This window comes from Mytilus californianus, unplaced genomic scaffold (genome assembly GCF_021869535.1).
Source record: "Mytilus californianus isolate M0D057914Y unplaced genomic scaffold, xbMytCali1.0.p SCAF_9, whole genome shotgun sequence".
Classification (NCBI taxonomy): Eukaryota; Metazoa; Mollusca; class Bivalvia; order Mytilida; family Mytilidae; genus Mytilus; species Mytilus californianus.
In genome coordinates this window covers 7,147,020-7,166,512 of record NW_026262745.1, presented here as the reverse complement: position 1 = coordinate 7,166,512, position 19,493 = coordinate 7,147,020, and the positions used below count along the sequence as shown (strand labels likewise).

General features: G+C 31.6%; 1 protein-coding gene across 1 annotated transcript in view; it reads left to right on the top strand.

The window, feature by feature from the left end:
* LOC127714953 (extracellular matrix protein 3-like) overlaps positions 1–19,493 on the top strand; it is a 65,746-nt gene that overhangs the window by 24,070 nt on the left and 22,183 nt on the right. Inside the window, exons 3-8 of the mRNA XM_052220974.1 lie at positions 12,928–13,074; positions 13,617–13,697; positions 14,180–14,329; positions 15,056–15,181; positions 17,809–18,057; positions 19,155–19,304. Coding sequence (XP_052076934.1) covers positions 12,928–13,074; positions 13,617–13,697; positions 14,180–14,329; positions 15,056–15,181; positions 17,809–18,057; positions 19,155–19,304 — 903 coding nt within the window. The remainder of the gene's footprint in view (positions 1–12,927; positions 13,075–13,616; positions 13,698–14,179; positions 14,330–15,055; positions 15,182–17,808; positions 18,058–19,154; positions 19,305–19,493) is intronic.

Sequence of the window (19,493 nt, the reverse complement as noted above, 5' to 3'; positions counted from 1 at the left end):
GATACTAACAATACAATGTACCTATTGTCTGTGTAGGGTTAATAATAGCTCAATGTACCTATTGTCTATGTAGGGTTAATATGTTTGTCATCAGTAGATGATTGTTATTATCTTGCTACACTCAGATACCAAACAGTAGCAATTCATCATTCTCTGATTAAGTTTGTTTTTAAGGCTAATTAACGGAATTATGATGACTTTCACAGATGCACGTCCCCCATGTGGTATGTGCAGAATGGAAGATGCATCAACGCTTGTGAATCTTATATTCTACAACAACAGGGTTTTGTTTCAAACATCTGTATTTGTGCTGTTTTGTTTTGTAAAGAAATATTAATCATGTTTGTTGGTCACAGGTCATTTGCATAATTGGTTAAACAGGTGCCCTTTGTTGGAATTTTCTATCTGTTTGCTTTTGGGTTACAAAATTAAATTAGAATGTCAAGTTGCTCTTTTTATAATATTTACCTTTGATTTGAAATGGAAAATCATTTGATTTTTAACAAGAAGTTTTGCAAGTTTACAATAAAAAAAATCTTCTTTGTTTTTTTTGTGTGTTATATTTCTAAAGTATTTCTATAAATTTTATAAAAAATAGATTAAAAAAAATAACAGGTTTATATTGAAACATGTTCCAATAGAAATTATAACTGCTAGTAGATGGATCAAGCACTTTGTCAAATAAGTCTAAGCTGAGGCCTATTACAAAGTTTGAGAAGTGACTGTCCTGTAAAACTTAGACATTATCTTTTGCTTTATTACAACTGTCACCCAAGGTGATTCATTTTAAAAATCAGTCTCCTTGGTGCTTAGTGATTCAATGTAAAACAGACTGGTGGTATGGCTATGGTATATGATGCTGTCACATATTACCTATCATTTCTACAGAGAGATGTTTTAGGGTGAACAACAATCACCAGTATTCACTAAGAAAATTCACCATAACTAAACTCATTATAGATACTTGATTAACATTTTGTAATCTAGACACGCATTTCCTCTACAAAAGACTCACCAGTGACACTTGAATCAAAAAAGTTAAAAAGGCCAAATAAAGTACGAAGTCAAAGAGCATTGAGGACTTGAAATTCCAAAAGTTTTTGCCAAATACAGCTAAGGTAATCTAGCTATTCTTGGGGTAGATAATCCTTAGTGTTTTGAAAAATTTGTGTAAACAGTTAATTGATAATATTAGTGTTGTCAAATTAAACAGTTTTGCCTTACCGGTTTCTCAGATAATGTTTCGACCAATTAAGCGGTTAACGGTAGTTAGGTTGATGTTTAAAGGACTTATCTACCGTTCTTTATGCAAATGCATGGCTTCACGGTACTATGATTTGAAACTTATCCTTGGGAATTATAAGGCTTGGCTTTGAGCATTCCTGGGGAAGTTTTACTTTTGATAATCCAACACATATCAACTATGGCGTTTGTAATAACTTCAGATTGAGACATCGACCTTTTAAGACCCTAATGGGTAGTCAAGGTCGTTAATATATTGTAGTAGTAATATATTGAGAAGATGAAACTGTTGATTTTTTCATTTTCTCTGGTGTCTTAGGTTTAAAGTATGACAGAGCTTGGGAGGGAGATAGGATTAGACATCTAGTTCTATGCAATATTAAATCAAAGTGAAAAAATTATGTTTACTTTAGATCTTTCTCCAAGCTGACGGACAAGTTGTCTTTGTGCTTATTAATTTTGTAAAATTTGAATATTTTCAAGGTTGACAATAATTATCAATATACTGGACAATGGATCTGTCAAATTAAGTAGCACAATAATCATTTCAAAAATCAACAATATTTATTACTGATTTCTATACACAATTATATCTAATCCGCTAAACTTGAAAAATGGTCCAGTTAGCGCTTTTGGTATTCGATATTCGGTCCTTTCGACAGTTAACTGGTTAAGCGTTGACAACACTAGATAATATATAATAAAGAGTGATTTTCTTGTTGTGTGTACTCACCACTGTACTGTATTATAAAAGAAATAGAAACATTGCGACAGAACTTACCACTAAAGTGCTGACCCCCCCCCCCCCAAAAAAAAAAGCAATAAAATGTTGAAATGATCAGAATTGTTTGCCAAATCTGATAAACTTTTCAGTTATAACAATCAAAATGTGCAATTACTTAAGAAATCTATTGTTGCAAAAGCACCATATTTTATTTTGCTATTTCTGCCAAAATATCTTTAAAAAAAAGTGATATATTGTAAAGAAAACAAAGAGGTATGATGAATAGAAATTCTGCCAAAATCATTTTCTGCATAATTTAGTGTTTTGTTTTTAAAACCATGATGTGAAGTACATTTTGAGTTTTTTTAAGAGTGCATAAACTGGGCAGCTGAATGGATGATAGAAGAAGTATAATCTATGTGTAAAACATCAATCATATTCTGTATAAACTAGATGGTGAGGTGATGAAACATTTTATTAGTATTTTATTCCAAAGTAAATGTTTTACATGAAGAATTTTGTTTCAGTGCCAAAACTAATGTCATTGATAGAAATCTGTGGTAGGTATTGGTTAAAATGATAGAGGACACATGGTTAATTCATGGAAAGGTCATTCATTATTTAGGCAACAAGACTATTCTATTCTAAACAGGCACCATATAAGTCTGTAACACCTATGCAAGATGTCATTAAATGTGATTGGATATCCTGCATTTGTCATGCTTTATCATGAAATAAGGTAAAATTGCTAAGTGTATCTAATACTTATAAGCATTACAATGCTGTTCTTGGTATACTTAGTATTGTCCAGTATATGCATGGCTATCCATGGTTAGTAATTTTTTATACGACCGCAAACATTTTTTGCGGTCCTATATTGGTATGATGTTGTCGCCGTCGTCCGAAGACACATTGGTTTTTGCACTATAACTTTAGTTTAAGTGAATGGATCTCTATGAAATTTTACCATAAGGTTAAATACCACAAAAGAAAGGTTGGGATTGATTTTGGGGGTTATGGTACCAACAGTTAAGGAATTAGGGGCCAAAAAGGGTCCAAAAATAAGCATTTTCTAGTTTACAGACAATAACTTGTGGAACGGCGTATGGATCTCTCTGAAATTATACCACAAGTTTCCATACCACAAAGGGATGGTTAGGATTTGCTTTGGGGGGTTATGGCTCAAACCGTTTAGGAATTAGGGGCAAAAAAGGGGGAAAAACAAGGTTGTCCTGGTTAATGGACAAATACTTTAGTACAAAACATGATTATAAGCAGTGTAAGGGAGATAAATCAAATACATCATTTGAATTACCTCCCTTACACTGCTTTTAAATTATGTATAAAGTAATGGTTAATGAACAATTAAGACAATTTCAAACAGTGTAAGGGAGGTAATCCAAATACAACATTTTGATTACTTCCCTTACACTGCTTTTAAATTATGTTTAAAAAGAAATGCATATTTATAAAGGAAGACCAGTAAAAATATCTGCAAATGATGCATCTTTTTTTTTTTTACAAAAAAATCCATATGAAAGATTTGACACCATATTTTAAATTCTATATATTATAAAATAGATAAGTTAGCACTATGGTAAATTTAAATGGGTAATTATGGTTGCAAATTCCATTGGAAATTTGAATTGAGACTATGACCATATCTTGAGGGAAAGATTTTTTTTGTGGGAAAAGGGGGGGGGGGGGGGGTAAATTTTTTCTCATTTCAGGTTTCAAAAATTAAAAAGAATTATTCTTCAAATATTATTTTTTTTTCAAATTTCAAATATTGAAAAATTTCAAGAAGTAATCTTTAATTGCACAGTATGGCGCATTAGATTTGTAAAATCTTTGACCACATTTATTTATTTGTTATGCCGAATCTGACCGTGTATTTATATTTTTAATTTTGGGTCCAGTTTTCAAATTGGTCTACATTAAGGTCCAAAGGGTCCTAAATTAAACTTAGTTTGATTTTAACAAAAATTGAATATATGGGGTTCTTTGATATGCTAAATCTAAACATGTATTCAGATTTTTGATTTTGGGCCTAGTTTTCAAGTTGGTCCAAATTGGGGTCCAAAATTAAACTTTGTTTGATTTAAAAAAAAATTGAATATATGGGGTTCTTTGATATGCTGAATCTAACCATGTATTTAAATTTTTTATTTGTGGGCCCCGCTATCAAATTGGTTCATATTGAAGTCAAAAGGGTCCAAAATTATAACTTTGTTTGATTTCATCAAAAATTGAATTATTGAGGTTCTTTGGTATGCCAAATCTAACCGTGTATTTAGATTTTTAATTTTGGGTCCCGTTTTTTAAATTGGTCTACAATAAGGTCCAAAGGGTTCAAAATTAAACTTAGTTTGATTTTAACAAAAATTGAATTCTTGGGGTTCTTTGATATGCTGAATCTAAACATGTGTTTAGATTTTTGATTATGGGCCCAGTTTTCAAGTTGGTCCAAGTTGGGGTCCAAAATTAAACTTTCTTTGATTTCAACAAAAATTGAATATATGGGGTTCTTTGATATGCTGAATCTAACCATGTATTTTGATTTTTGGGCCCCGTTATCAAATTGGTCCACATTGAGGTCAAAAGGGTCAAATTAAACTTTGTTTGATTTCATCAAAAATTGAATTCTTTGGATTCTTTGATATGCTGAATCTAACCATGTATTTAGATTTTGGATATTGGACCATAATAGGTAAATTAAAAAAATTTTAAGTTCTTAGACCACATTCATTCTGTGTCAGAAACCTATGCTGTGTCAAATATTTAATCACAATCGAAATTCAGAGCTGTATCAAGCTTGAATGTTGTGTCCATACTTGCCCCAACTGTTCAGAGTTCGACCTCTGCGGTGGTATCAAGCTGCACCCAGGGGAGCATTTTATTTTACACTGTGTGGATATTCATAGTCCAAGAATGCTTTGACAGCCTTTTTTTAAGTACAAGTCAGTCAGAGCAATCACGGACTAAGATGTGATGAAAAGGAAGGGGATTTATGATTTATATAAATTTCTACAAATCCAGTCTCAGTTTTTTTGCTCTGTGTTGAAGGCTTCACTGAGACTTTGAGATGAAGAACAGCAATGCAAGCGCTGTTTCTTTGCTTTTTGTGTTTTTTTTGCTGTGCATGTACTGATTTTTTGTCATGGATGGATACCCCATATCCTTTGTTTTTCTGTCATAGTAGACTTTTACACAGTGATTCATGGTTTTATGATGAAAAAAAACAAAGTAAAGAATTTCATACTTTGTCCCTGCCTGGTTGTAAATTATTTTATTATTTTTACTTGTCATATGAGCAAGATAACAGGTACCTTTAAGTTGAGCAGGAAATATTTACCTTTCATGATCACCTGATTTTAATATTTAACATTCAGTGTCTGTATGAGAATTGTTTAATAGTTCAGACATGCACCATTTTGTCATCCAGTGGCCTTTTATAGTTTATGATCTGTTATGGGTTTTGCTCCTTTTTGAAGGCGGTACATTGTTCTGTAATTGTTAACATCTTTGCCCTTTGGTCTTTAGGGATAGTTGTCACATGGCAATCATTCTCCATATAATTTTTATATACATACTAGTTCTAGCACTTGTATTCTTTGCCAAGTTTCAGTCACCAAGATAGCTAAGAAAATTTACAATAAATTATTTCTAGTCTAAGATTATAGCACACAAATTCCCAACAGGCAATGATTATCATTATGAAGTAATTGACAAAACATTTATTAACCTGCACCAAAACAAACTTTCTTTATTCTTTTCATAGGTAATTTATCATTTGTTAATACTCCATCAGTTTACGTCTATGAATGCATGTACTATTTGTTGTTTACCTCTTAATCGGAGGAAAAACAATCAAACTTTCTGCTATGCTTTTGAAAGCACTGCATAACATATGTTATGTCAGAACGTTTTTAATTTTCACCACACGTTTATCAGCAGAATAGAATCATTAGAATGTTATTATGAAGGTACAGGTCTGCCATACTTTGTTTTATTTCAGCAGGGGGAGTCGTTTGAATATATTTTTTTATGATGAGTTGTTGTATAATTATCTGGTAACAAGGTGTTAGCTCTCATTACTTACAAATCCTCAAAATTAATTAAACAAATACAAAAAACATCATGTTTAAGTCAGATTTGAATCTCTAAGATCTTTTTTGGCAGTTGGATTCATACAATTAAGTACAGCATATGTAATTTTAATGGGCTCGGCATTAGTAGGGATATAATAAGAATTTGATTGCTCCTAGTTGAATGTGACAATTTGAGGGAGGATGGTAGATGATTGTTGATAGTATCCACAGGATATCTTGTTTGTGTAGCCATAGTAGGTATTTCATTTATGAACACTTTACAAAAGATAGATCAGGTATTAAAGTATTCCTAGTACATATATTCTTTGATCTTGTCAATCCTGTAATTCATTCTGTTTAAACTGATGCCATGTGATTTTATTTGATATTTAAGTTGGTGTTGTTAAGTGTGTTTAACATGATCTTTATTTTGGTGTCCTATTATGGTATTGTTGTGTTTGTCTGTCTTCATACATTTCACCAGTCCAGTGGCTCAGTACATACTGGCATGAAAATATTGATATAGCTCTAATGAAATTTGCTGGAAATGGTTTGAAATGTTTGCATTATGTATCTCCCTTGAGCAAAGCTCAGTGATTCCTTGTCAAAATTTGCATCTGCTGTTTAGAATTGGTACACCTTAATGTGATTGCAAAGTGAGGTCAAAATCAGTGAACAAGGTTAAGTTTTTTGTGGTCAAGTCCATATCTTACACACTATAAGCAATAGGTCTACTATATTTGGTGTATGGAATGATTGTAAGGTGTACATGTCCAAATGGCAGATGTCATCTGACCTTGACCTCATTTTCATGGTTCAGGGGTAAAAGTTATTTTTTTGTGTTTTGGTCTGTTTTTCTTAAGCTATAAGCAATAGGTCAACTATATTTGGTGTATGGAATGATTGTTAGGTGTATATGTCTGTCTGGCAGTTGTCATCTGACCTTGACCCATTTTCATGGTTCATTGGTCAATGTTAAGTTTTCCTGGTTAAGTTTGTTTCTTAAATACTATATGCAATAGGTCAACTATATTTAAAGCATGAAATGATTGTAAGGTGTACATGTGTGTCTGGCAGGGTTCATCTGACCTTGACCTCATGTTCATGGTTCATTGGTAAATATAAAGATTTCATGGTTCATGTTTCTTGTATACTATAATCAATAAGTCAACTACTGGTTTTGTTTATTTGACCTTGACCTCATTTTATTTGATCATGTTAAGTGTATGTGATTCCTGTGGTGAAACTTTATATTTTGGACTACCAACATAAAATCAATGGTCAGTAAAGCAGGCGGGACATTTCAGTATGTGCACTCTTGTTAGAATAAATACAAATTTGAGTAATCATTCATAATTTGGATTGTATTTGAAAAGCTGTCTGTAGTAGTTTTTAAAATGAAATTTACACAATTTCGCTTATAGCAGGACATAAAATGTCATCTGAAACCCTATGTATGAACCCTGTTTTAAATTATGTATGTGTCCACAACTTTTTTATCCATAAGATTGAGGTGTTGCCATTGTACTCCTGCAGACACAATGCCTATTCAAAAGAACTTTCATTCTAAGTTTTCTCTGTAACATGATGTAATTATAGGTTTTTCAGAAATTTTTTCCATCCTGTGTTTTTTTTAAGACAAAAAAGTTGTAGTGTTTTGTGGTGTAGTAAGTTTTCAGCTATTTCATTAATTAATTTGGCATGGCTTTTCTTTTTTATTTGAAGGATTTAATTATTCAACAGTTGGTTTTTATATTGTTAGCTATCTACCTGGGTGTTACCTATAGTTGTACGACCTGTATTCTTTCAGATTTATGCAGGTTTTATCATAACATTTTTTTCTCCAAATCTAATAAAACAATTTAAACAAAGTGGTTTCAAATTAATTTATGTTCAATAAATGCCAGAAATATCTGTTCATTGGTGAAATAAGTATCACATAAAAATTTGTTCTAAAAGTGTATTGCTTTATTTTGCAAGAGCCATTATGTTATATTATACATAATGGTAATTTTGGCACTGATATGATTTTAAAAGTAGACTTGAAATAGTTCCGTTTATTATGTTAAAGTACAAACTATGTCTGCTTGATTCTGTTCATATTCTGTAAATTTATATAGACACTGATTTAGTAATTTGGTTAAGGAGATGGGAATGATATTGATTTAAATTACTGTTTGTTAGCTTCACATTCATTGTTTCATGCATTTTTAGGAAAATGATAATAACACAAGCATAAGATTTACAGGTAAAAAGTGTTTCAGACACATGTCCTCAATTAGGTACAATGTAATACTTGATGATGTTGAGTATTTTTTGCCTAACTTCCAGCGAGACATATTCCATGCATATTTAAGACAATAATGATAATGTAAGCAGTTAGATAAAAAAGTTGTTTTTATTTAACTGGCAATATTTTTGTCTATATTAGATAAAAAAGTTGTTTTTATGTAACTGACAATATTTTTGTCTATATTAGATAAGAATGACACTTTATAATTTGATGTTCAAAGTGCTTCTCTGGATAATCTTCATTAGAAACACTCAAAACTAGAGGCGGATTTAGAGGGGGGCCCAGGGGGCTGAGCCCCCCTTTTTCTGGGAAAAATTTAGTTGATTATATAGAGAATCACTGAATCATGACCGGAGCGGGCCCCTCTTAGGCAGTCAGTGGGCCCCCACTTATGAAAATTTCTGGATCCGCCACTAAAAACCAAATTTGAAAGCCATGGATGTCTAATACTCAAGGAGCAATAAGACTAAAATTACCAAGAGTAGCCAAATCCATCTAAATTCACATGTCGTAGGGATTTGGGTCCTTAGTTTATCAGCCAAAAATTTAAGAAATATATGTAATAAATCATATTATATAGTGGTATTGGAGCCCAGAAAACTGTTAACTTACTACTGTTGAAGTCATGAGAATGTATAAAGTCTTTGGTGTTTAATTAATACATTATTAGAATCTGTATTTAGATACTGCACTAAATGCACCCTTTTAAACATTCATTATTAAAATCAAATTTTGGAAAAATGTGACTTGAAATATATCTTATTTTTATTAAGATATGTTGTAAAAATAATTTAAAGTGATATGTAAAGAAGAAAACAAATATATTATTATAAATAGAGCTAATAATTTGAGGTTTCAGACAGAATGGGTTCATTTATTATTAAGGAAGAGGCTCTTCAGTAGTATGATTGACACCTATAATTCTTATATATCTTTAGATAGAGATTAACTTCAAAATTTATGTTCATCTTAATGTGACAGGTGCCATTTTTAAAGATGAAAAATATTTAATTTCAAATGATTTTAAATATACCTATTTTACTTTTATGAAAGGTGTCCAGAGATGAACTTAGGGCAGTAATAAAAATGTGGTGGTGTTACTTTATCATTATCGCCCTGAAGTATAGACAGTATCAATACCGATATGACTTTCATATCTATGATAATATCTTGTAAGACCATCAGAACTGTTATAATCTCAGAGATATTTTGTATAGTTTGTATTTTATATGAAAGATTATATTCTGATAGATAAGATTGAATGTTGTACAATTGTGCAGTTATTTATGAAGATAAGGAACTATGCTCCTGGTGCCAGTTTGATGCTTTTTTTCTGCTTTTTCGTTCTGTTTTGTTTTTTGGTGTGAGGTCTGATTGAAGAAGTTACTATTATTTATTATCATATCTTGTCACAACTATCTTGATGAAGTTTGGAAAGTGTTGAATGAAACTTTACACCCATGTTAATACTACATTTTCTTATCTTACTTATTTCTTTTACTTCCTGGTCATTAAAGATCCAGGAGAACATCTTATTGCTGGTTTCCATTTTCACTGAACTAGTACACATTTTTATCTAGGGGCCAGCTGAGGCCCACCTCCTGGAGCAGGATTTTCTCGCTGCGTTGAAGACCCATTGGTGGCCTTTGCTCTTTGGTCGGGTTGTTGTCTCTTTGACATATTCCCCATTTCCATTCTCAATTTTATTCTAGATACCTTTTAGGTTGATGTAATATGATGAGCAAGATGATTTGGTGTTGAATGTCCAGTGGCTAATATTATGTGTATCTCAGGAGGAGAACATGTTAATATGATATGGATGTAAACCTTGCTTTGTACTAAACCTGAACAGGCTGAGTTTGATTTGTTTAAAATATGCATGTTTACAAGGTACATATCTCTGCAGGAAGACTTGTTACCCAACTTTAATAGACACATTATTCTGAATTTGAGATAAATAGTCGTTTCTGAAACTCCTAGATTTCATCTCTGTGTTTAGCGGAGAAGTATCAGATACCGATTTTCAACTCTTTGGTTACACCCAGCCTGAGATTGAACCCATGATCTCTTACACTTGTGATGATCACATAACAATGAGACCACTTAGACCACTTAGACCACTTAGATAATTGATTATGTAATAACAAGTGGAACTTTTCTTTATATTTCAACTAAAATAAAATCCACAATCACGTTCACATGTTCATGGATGTTAACATCAGGGGAAAACAAAATCAAATGAAGACAACAGCAAGAATCACAATTTCAAGTTTACCTATGCTTAATTTTTACAAAATTATGATTAGGAGTTAGTGCTGGAAATTGTGATGATTGATCAGCTTTAGAGATTTTGCCTTTTTATCTTATAAACTAGCATAAATAGACAGAAACTGTAAACATAAAATATGAATAGCAATACAAGATCTCCAAATACACCAAAATGGCTAATTAAATTCATAAATTGACTTTTTATAGGAATTTGTTGACCTAACATTTCTTACAATTTCATTGATGAGAAAAAAATGTGTGTGTTAATTCATAGCAGGAAATATATATCTGAGTAAGAATATTAAAATGACTGTGTATAGAAGACCTCAGATCACAATTATTTTTACCAATTGTTACAATTTTTGTTTGTGTAAAAGTGGAATTGAATTATAAATGAAATAAATTCACCTTCTTATAGGTCATTATTATTCTAATAAAATATGCATTTCCCAGCAAACCCAATAATGCTTTCACTCTTGAGAGTGCTGCAAACGTCTATAGGGTAAACATTGAGTCTTGAATAAATGCTGAGGGTTAATCTCTTCTCTACAGTCACATTGACCAAATCACTACTTTCACTTTCAACAGTCTATTTTATCCACATTTTATTGTTATTTCTATGTATATATAACTTACAGGACCACTTAAATAGTTAACTTTTCAAAGGAAACAGTAGCAAGAAAAATCTGAAAGAAATACCCCATATAATACTTGGAAACTATTATAGGTAGACCATGAAGAAAGGGTGGTCTGAAGGCAGAAACAAGTCTATGATGCAATTATAATGAGCTATCAGTGATTTAATATTTCTCATGAGAAGTAGTTTATTTTTCAGTTATTTGTATCATATTTTTGTACATCAAAGGATGTAATTCTACATCATTAGTATGTTTCTTTTCACCCTACATTACTTTATCATATTCCATCTACATTGTTTATAAACAATGGTAACCCCAGGGTCAGATTTCCTAAACTCAAGGGTCATCAAAACCTCATACTACACATATGTAATCCTCAGGTGAAAAATATACCCTCTCAGGTGTTCAAGGGTTATTTAAGGTCATTAATAAATAATAATTTTTCATTTGATGTGGTTTGTTTGTTTTTCATGTCATTGCAGTTACAGCAGAGATAAATTCCCAGGTGTAGTGTATAAAGTTTTACTGATCTCTCAGATCTCCATGCTTTGGTTATCTAATGTAGAAAGACAGGAGAAATTTGACAAGCTTTGAGTACAAAGGTGGCAGATATGTTGCAGAAGTTTATAAAATTCTCTTTCCAAGTGTTTATTTGCATTCTTGATATGAAGCAAATATTTAGGTGTTTTGATAAGCAGAAATGATTATGTCAGATAATCCATGTTATTCTTTTTTGCTTGAATGAAAAAAACTTCACAGAAAATAATGAAGATTTGTAGATATTTGCCAAAATATTATCAAATATTATGAATCAAGTCAAACTCATCTTTCATTGTTTAGGGCATTTTTTGGATTCAGGTTTTAAACGAGTGTAGAGTTTCTTAGAGTTGGAGCCAATCTTGAAGTAAAATTATTGTCTTTACCAATCAGTATCATTAATTAATTACTTCACCTGTTGGTGATCTATTTATCAAGGTGCGTGTAATCATTTTAAATTATTGGATGTTTAACAAAAAAAACATAAAGATAACTGAATAGTTGTTACTAATTGCTGATACAAGTTCTGTTTTTAACCAAACAAAACAACAGTTGATTCACCTCAGTTTTCAATGCTGAATTGTTTCACATTTTTTTCATGTAGGACCCTTTTATAGCTGACTATACAATATGGATTTGCTCATTGTTGAAGGCCGTACAATGACCTTTAGTTGCTTACATCCATGTCAATTAGACTCTGGTAGATAGTTGTCTCATCATACCACATCTTATGTTGTGTTGATGGTTAATATATGGACTAACTGGGGTCAAACTACATAAAGCATATCCTCCTCATTTTGGCTCTAAATCTAAAAGACATTGTAGGGTCCTTGTATTTATCTTGTTAAGATTTTACCTCTTTGAATTCTGCATGGAGTAATGAAATTAACTAGAAGTAGCTGCTAGGACCCATTGCCTAAATATACCTTATGGGTTTTGCTTATTCATGTTATTGTTGAAGGCTATACAGTACATGTAGTTGCTTACATCTATGTTATTTGGACTCTGGTGGCAAGTTGTCTTAATCTTTCCACATCTCCATATCTTTATCAGTATTGTAAGGAGAATATTATCCATCAGTAAATTTACATGACTTCACAAATCAGTTTCAAGTTTTAACTGTTTTATTTTCAGGAGGAAATCAGTTATCCAACCAACCATTTACTATACAGTGGTGCTGGGTGTCCTTCAAACATCAAGAGTACAAAGTGACAGAGAACAACAAGTATCTAGAAATCCAAGTACATAGGAGAGGCTATCTAGGGGAAACTGTTTATGTGGGTAAGGAAAAGCATCAGAGAAGAAATTTAGTAAAAGTACAAGAGATGCTTCAAAAAATCTCAATCACACATGATATTGAAGAAAAGAAACGTTGAAATAATCAGCTGTTCCATCTAACTGCTTTCTCTGAAGTGTTATCTTCATTTATGTGTCTCTAATATTATATCATATGTATCTCATGTCATAATCTTGTATTGTGTCATCATAGATTTTATGCTACATTGTATTTATAACCAATGTTTCCTGTTTTTCTCACAAAAAAAACCTAACCAAAATTATTATTTGCAGCAATGATGTTAAGATAGTTCATAGAAAAAAGAAAACAGCACATCTCAATTATTTACAAACATGTGACGAAATTAAACTAGTTTTTTAAAAACTTAACATTCCCTTTTTTCTAGTAGCTAGCTTTTATAATCTAGCTTTTATACCCCCACCCACTTAATCTAAACACATATTAACTGTAATGGTTACTTCATTTCATATCATTGTAACTGATGTGTGTATATGGTTTTAATAATATATATGATATATCATTTCAGGTATTACAGCTGAAAATGGAACAGCTAGAATAAATAAAGATTTTGGACATTGGTATGCACCAACCATACAGTTTAATCCAGGTAGGAAAAACATGAAAAATGAAACAGAATAAAAGTTTATTTTAAAACTAGTATGATTAAAATCAAACGTGTGATACACTGTCCTTAATACGTGTGAAAGTTGTGCCTTTACACCAATGTCCGTGGATAGGGAGAGGGTTTAGTGCTCACAAACATGCATAACCCCGCCATATTCTTTATGGGCCTGTCCCAAGTCAGGAGCATGTTAGCCAGTGGCGGTTTGTCTGCTATTTTTGTTTTTCATTTTTTGTTTTAGCATAATTTAGGCAGTTGTATTTCATATTTAAATGGTTTCACATTTTGTCATGCAAGGGCCTTTTACATTTTACTTTACAGTATGTGGTTGGTCATTGTTGACCATCACACTTCAACGTCCTACAAATATATAAGTAAATGTCATTATTTCTATATTCCTTCATGGTGATAAGAGTTTAATCCAAGAATGGACAAAGTTTTGTATTTAGAATTATTTATATTCACAGAACAAACAGAGAAGACATGGAAGATACATATGATAGACGATGAACGATATGAAGGAACAGAATACTTCAACTTAAAGTTAGATAATCCTGTTATGACTGTAGTGGAACAACCCAAAGAAGCCAGGGTCGTCATAGATGACAAGGAAGACGGTAAGATTAATCTAAAGTTAACTTGATATCTTTGTTTATTTGAAATTTAAGAGGAGAAAAAATGTTGCATCTTATGAGAAAGATCAGCTGTAAGGGAAATAAGAAGAATAGATAAGATTGATTTATCCTGCATGTTTATCGGTAACAAAAACTAGATATATCAAAATGGGTAACTTTTATAGAGGTTATGTAAGATGCAGATATCTTATATCAACATGCAAAAAATAGAAAAGACAGTATGCAGCTTCTTATTGCATTTTATTAAAAGTCAGAACAATTTTTTCAATTTTGTGTGAAAATAAAATTTGGCTCTAAAAACAATTGGGATGTGAATGATTAAAACAGTCTGTCTGCAAATGTATAATTACAAGCATAAAAAAAATATGCCAGGCAGACAAGTCAGAGTTTTCGTCTTCTCAATGAATGATTGAGAAAAAATATTTATCTGTTTTCTAGAAAAGAAATAAATATCAAGGCCATCTTTCAATTTGGTAGAAAATGAAACTTATTTAGAATCTTGTATAAGTTTGACTAACCAAAAGGGGTTTATTTAGTTTATATAATACATATTAATAATTACAATCAAAGAAATTAAGACAAATTAACAAACTTAAGGTAGGCAATTTCTATAACAATTGTCCATGAAATACCAACCTGAAATAAGATATAAAAAAAGGTAGAGATGTTCAAAAAATAATATGTAGTGATTCTGTTTATATGTTATAGAGTCAATGATATCATTCACTAGTCCTGAATACAGGGTAGCGGAAGACATAGGAGAGATTATGGTCCCTATAAAGAGAACAGGAGATCTGTTAGATGAATTAATGGTCGTCTGCTGTACCAAGTCAGGTAGTCATCATATCAGTCTTGATTGTCTCGTCTGCGACAATAGTCTCGGAAAGCGAGACATAGGTATTGCTTTTCCAGCGACAATGACGAGGACGTCAACAAATGTTAAGTTTTCTGCTTAAGTTAGTTTGATAGGAACTACTTGTGATAGACCATTGATATTTAATATAGATTTGCATTACTATCAGTACATGTCTGTTTGATGACTATATTGAGGCCCTGCCCCCTAGGTCATGGTCCTCTGACTGAATTAATTAGCAATTTTCAATGCTTTCTATAAAGTTACATTACTGTCTGTACATCTCAGTTTGTCGATCTCAGTTTGTCCATCTCAGTTTGTCGACCATTTCGAGACCTTGCCCACTAGATCAAGGTCCAGCGACTTTGAATTAATAAGCAATGTTGCTGTCTATCAGAGTGTCCTTTTTCTGAATTTTATGCCGATAGGCGAGACATTTCTCTGTGTCAGCAGTTTATTTTAATAAAAATTGTATGACTTATGAACTGTTAATCAAATAATTATGTATTTTTTTGAAAATTTTCAGTCTATAAACAATTGGAATCAATATTGTGGTGATGCATTTTTTCTTTGCAATATACATTGTGTTTGACATTTTCATTTCACCTGTCTGTGATAAAAGGCAAGTAATTCTTTTGTTTCCTCCAGCAAGCCTTGAAATATTTTACATTAATTTTGAAATCACACTTCTATTCCACTCTCTTTCTTGTATAAACTCTATTTCGGCGGGTTGGATGAAGTCCAAAACCAGCTAATAGTATGGTGATGTTGGGCGGATGGGTGAGTGGGTGGGGGTAAATGGATACCTAATTTGTGTAATCAGTTCCTCCTACAGTTTTCAACCCAGATCCCTGAAACTTTGCAGGAAGGTTGCACATATGTTGAATTTGTGCACCTGGTATTATGGAATTGTTTGTGGAACTTTTTCTCATTTTTGCTGACTTGTGAACTTAGTAATTTTTATGCCCCCACGACAAAATGTTGAGGGGCATATTAAGTTACCCCTGTCTGTCTGTCTGTCTGTCTGTCCATTCTTCTGTCCTGAAAATGACAGGTAGTTGGACTTAGTAATTTTTTTGGTCAGGCGGGGGCATCATTTGTGTCTTACAGACAGGGTAACAATTTCAAGTTGTATGCCAACATCACTGTTTGTCAAATCTAAAATATGTGGAACTCATGCTTATGGCAGAGCAGAAAAGGGGGGGGGGGAATTGTCCATATCTTGTTTAGAAAAAGTTATGAAAGAGGGTACTTAATTTTGTAGAAAAATTTAAAAAGGGTACATAATTTTTTAGAAATATTTATGAAAGAGGGAACAAGTTTTGTATGATCTACTCCTACAATTTTCAACCCAGATTCCAGAAACTTCACAGGAAGATAGTACAGATGTACAAATTTTAAATGTTCAGTACAGAGCATACTTCATTGTTAAAAAAACAATCTTCGCAACCCAGACATTTGAGTCTTTGATCTATTTTTAATTCTATCATCAATTTAAAGTTTAAAAGTTGAAATAAAAGTAAGAGTGCGTTGTATTATCTTTTAACTCTGCTTTTTTTTTTCAACAAAACTACTTTGTCTTGAGATTTGTTATTTTCCAAGAATACAAGATAAAGTTAAAGCAATAAATAATCCGAACTCCCTGATATAAATTAACTTCCCTGATATATATTAACTTCTTCATGAAATTTAACAATGACTAGACTTCATGTAAGTTATCTTGTTGTGGATTCAATATCAATTAAGAAGGCTATAAAATTCTAAAGATAACATTACTCTATCAATTTAACATAAGTACCTATCTTTTTCTACATGGTTCTGAAGTTGATTTCATAGTAAAGGGATGTCATAATTGAAATTAACATACATTAATTCACCAAGAAATTGATTTCTTTTAATGTTTTCTTTGATTTTTATATGTGTATCAAAAAGTATATGCTGACTATTGAGCCTCGAGGTTAATTGATACATAAAGGAAATGGAAGTCTGAAAACCCACTTGAATTAAGTAATATGAAAAGGATTATTAATACAAAACAAAACGAAAAATTACATGATTAAACTACTGATTTGGCACTTTGGGTTAAGTACCTGACACTTAAGCTTGTATATTGAGAAAAAACTATGCCAATGTAATTGGAAGGGAAATTTTCATAGAGATTCTTAAGTTGTTCTGGCTTCTTATTGAATAAAGACAGATAAAACATTTCAGAATTAACAAAGAAATAGTTATAAAACTATAAGGTTAACAATAAGGTTAAGGAGGCATTGGTTCACCTAAAGTTTCAGACTCCTCAAAGATGGAAAATATTTTGGAAGCCTTTGGTTGAGGTTATTATGGATTGGTTATATGTTGAGATGAACATTTTGTCTCAAGAATATCGGCAAATTTTTGGTATATAGCTTATAAATTTTAATTTTTTGTTTCTCGTTATTTCTTTGTTTTAAAGACACCATGTTATTGTAATGACAATAACACACTATGTATAGTTTCTTGTACAGTTAATTCATGTCACTGGTTTATCATTAAGCTCTCAGTTAGCAATCTGATCATCCACAACAAAAATTTAGAGATAAAATTGAACATGTTAAATAATTTGTCATTTCAGTAACAGCAACAGGTACAACAGGAGATATGATAAACTCTGGAGCTGATTACATATCTCGCTCAGAAGATCATCATAGTACTATCAGGTTTGATGTCGGTGAGGATACCAAATACTGTAAGGTCACCGTTATAGATGATTCTATGTATGAAGAGGAGGAAAGCTTTCATGTGATACTGATGGAAACAATGGGAGGCAGGGTCGAAGGTCAGAACTGGACATCTGTTGTCATAGAGCCAGACTCTGCCGATGGTAGGTTTTGTTTGGCCATAGTATTTCAATATGTATGAGGATCAGTGATACTGTGATAAAAATTATGTGGCTTCAATTTTGATGATTATAGATAAATATTTTTTTAGACTTGCGATGATTAAGGGCTTGACATATTGTATAGACATCTGTCTATTATTGAAGACTGTATAATTACATTGACCTCTAGCTGTCTTCAAGGTTATATGTGTCGTTGGGTTGCTGCATCATTGGCCTATATCCCACATCTTCTTATATAAAACAAACATTTAGGTGTCAATATATCAAGGATTGCAATCATATGCTAGTATTTAACTCACATTTTATTTCACGAAACCACTTTTATAGTTCAGAAAAAAATAGTGAAATGATTAATCTCAAGAAAGTAGATTGAGATATTAAAAATCAAAAGGTTTTATGTATGTATTGGCAGTAAAAATGAATCTTATATAACTATGATATATCTTTTTACATTTCTGGCTAGGTTAAAACACTGATATGCATTCAAATGTTATACAGCAGCAATATAAAAGAGATTTGAATAATTTTATAGTTATCAGAAATTATATACTTGCCAGGAATACTCTAGATAGATTATCATACAAATTTAAAACAATCCAGTTACAAAGTGCCACTTTTATAAAAGGCACTTTTATTTGTTGTATGTTTTATTTATTGTCTAAAGTTATAGTGATATAATATGTGCCAACTCTAAAGAAGTACTTAATAAAGTACTGTAAAGTACAAAGTTAAATGTATTCACTTAATAAGTTAGATTTAGAACTCTTAGCCATTTATACTTTTCAGACATGTACTTTATTTTACGTCTGCATTTTTTTTAGAAATTTGGTATGAAAATAGAGTGGTAGTGATAGGTTGGGCTCTAGATCAAATAACATAAATGTTCCCAGGGACTTGTTTCTTATTTGCCGTTTTTTGGACATCCTTGTCATACCGACACAGAGTTTTTACAGTTTTACCATGTATCATTGCAACTGATCTTGTCTCTTTATACAAACACTAAAATTTATTTATTTGAAAAATTATTCTTAAATGTAAGGTAACTCATAATTAACATTTCCAGATTAATTTTATTTCAGAGCCCCAGTTTTTCTTCAGTTCACAAGAGTTTCATGTTGATGAAAGTGCTGGTCAGCTAGAAATATCTGTCAAGAGAGAAGGAAGTGACCTGTCCAAACCATCTAGTGTCACTGTAACATCTAGACAAACTGACCCAACATCTGCTGAAGGTGTGATTTTATTCTTTGAGTCTTATATATTTAGTTCACTTTCATAGAGTGTTCATAAGAAAAATTCAAAGCTTTTTTTGTTGTTATTGACAAAAACAGATTTAATTCCAAAATAGTAGTTATCTTATATTATTTGAATGAATTTATATTTTAATGATTGATTGATTGATGCATGCTTAACATCAAGTT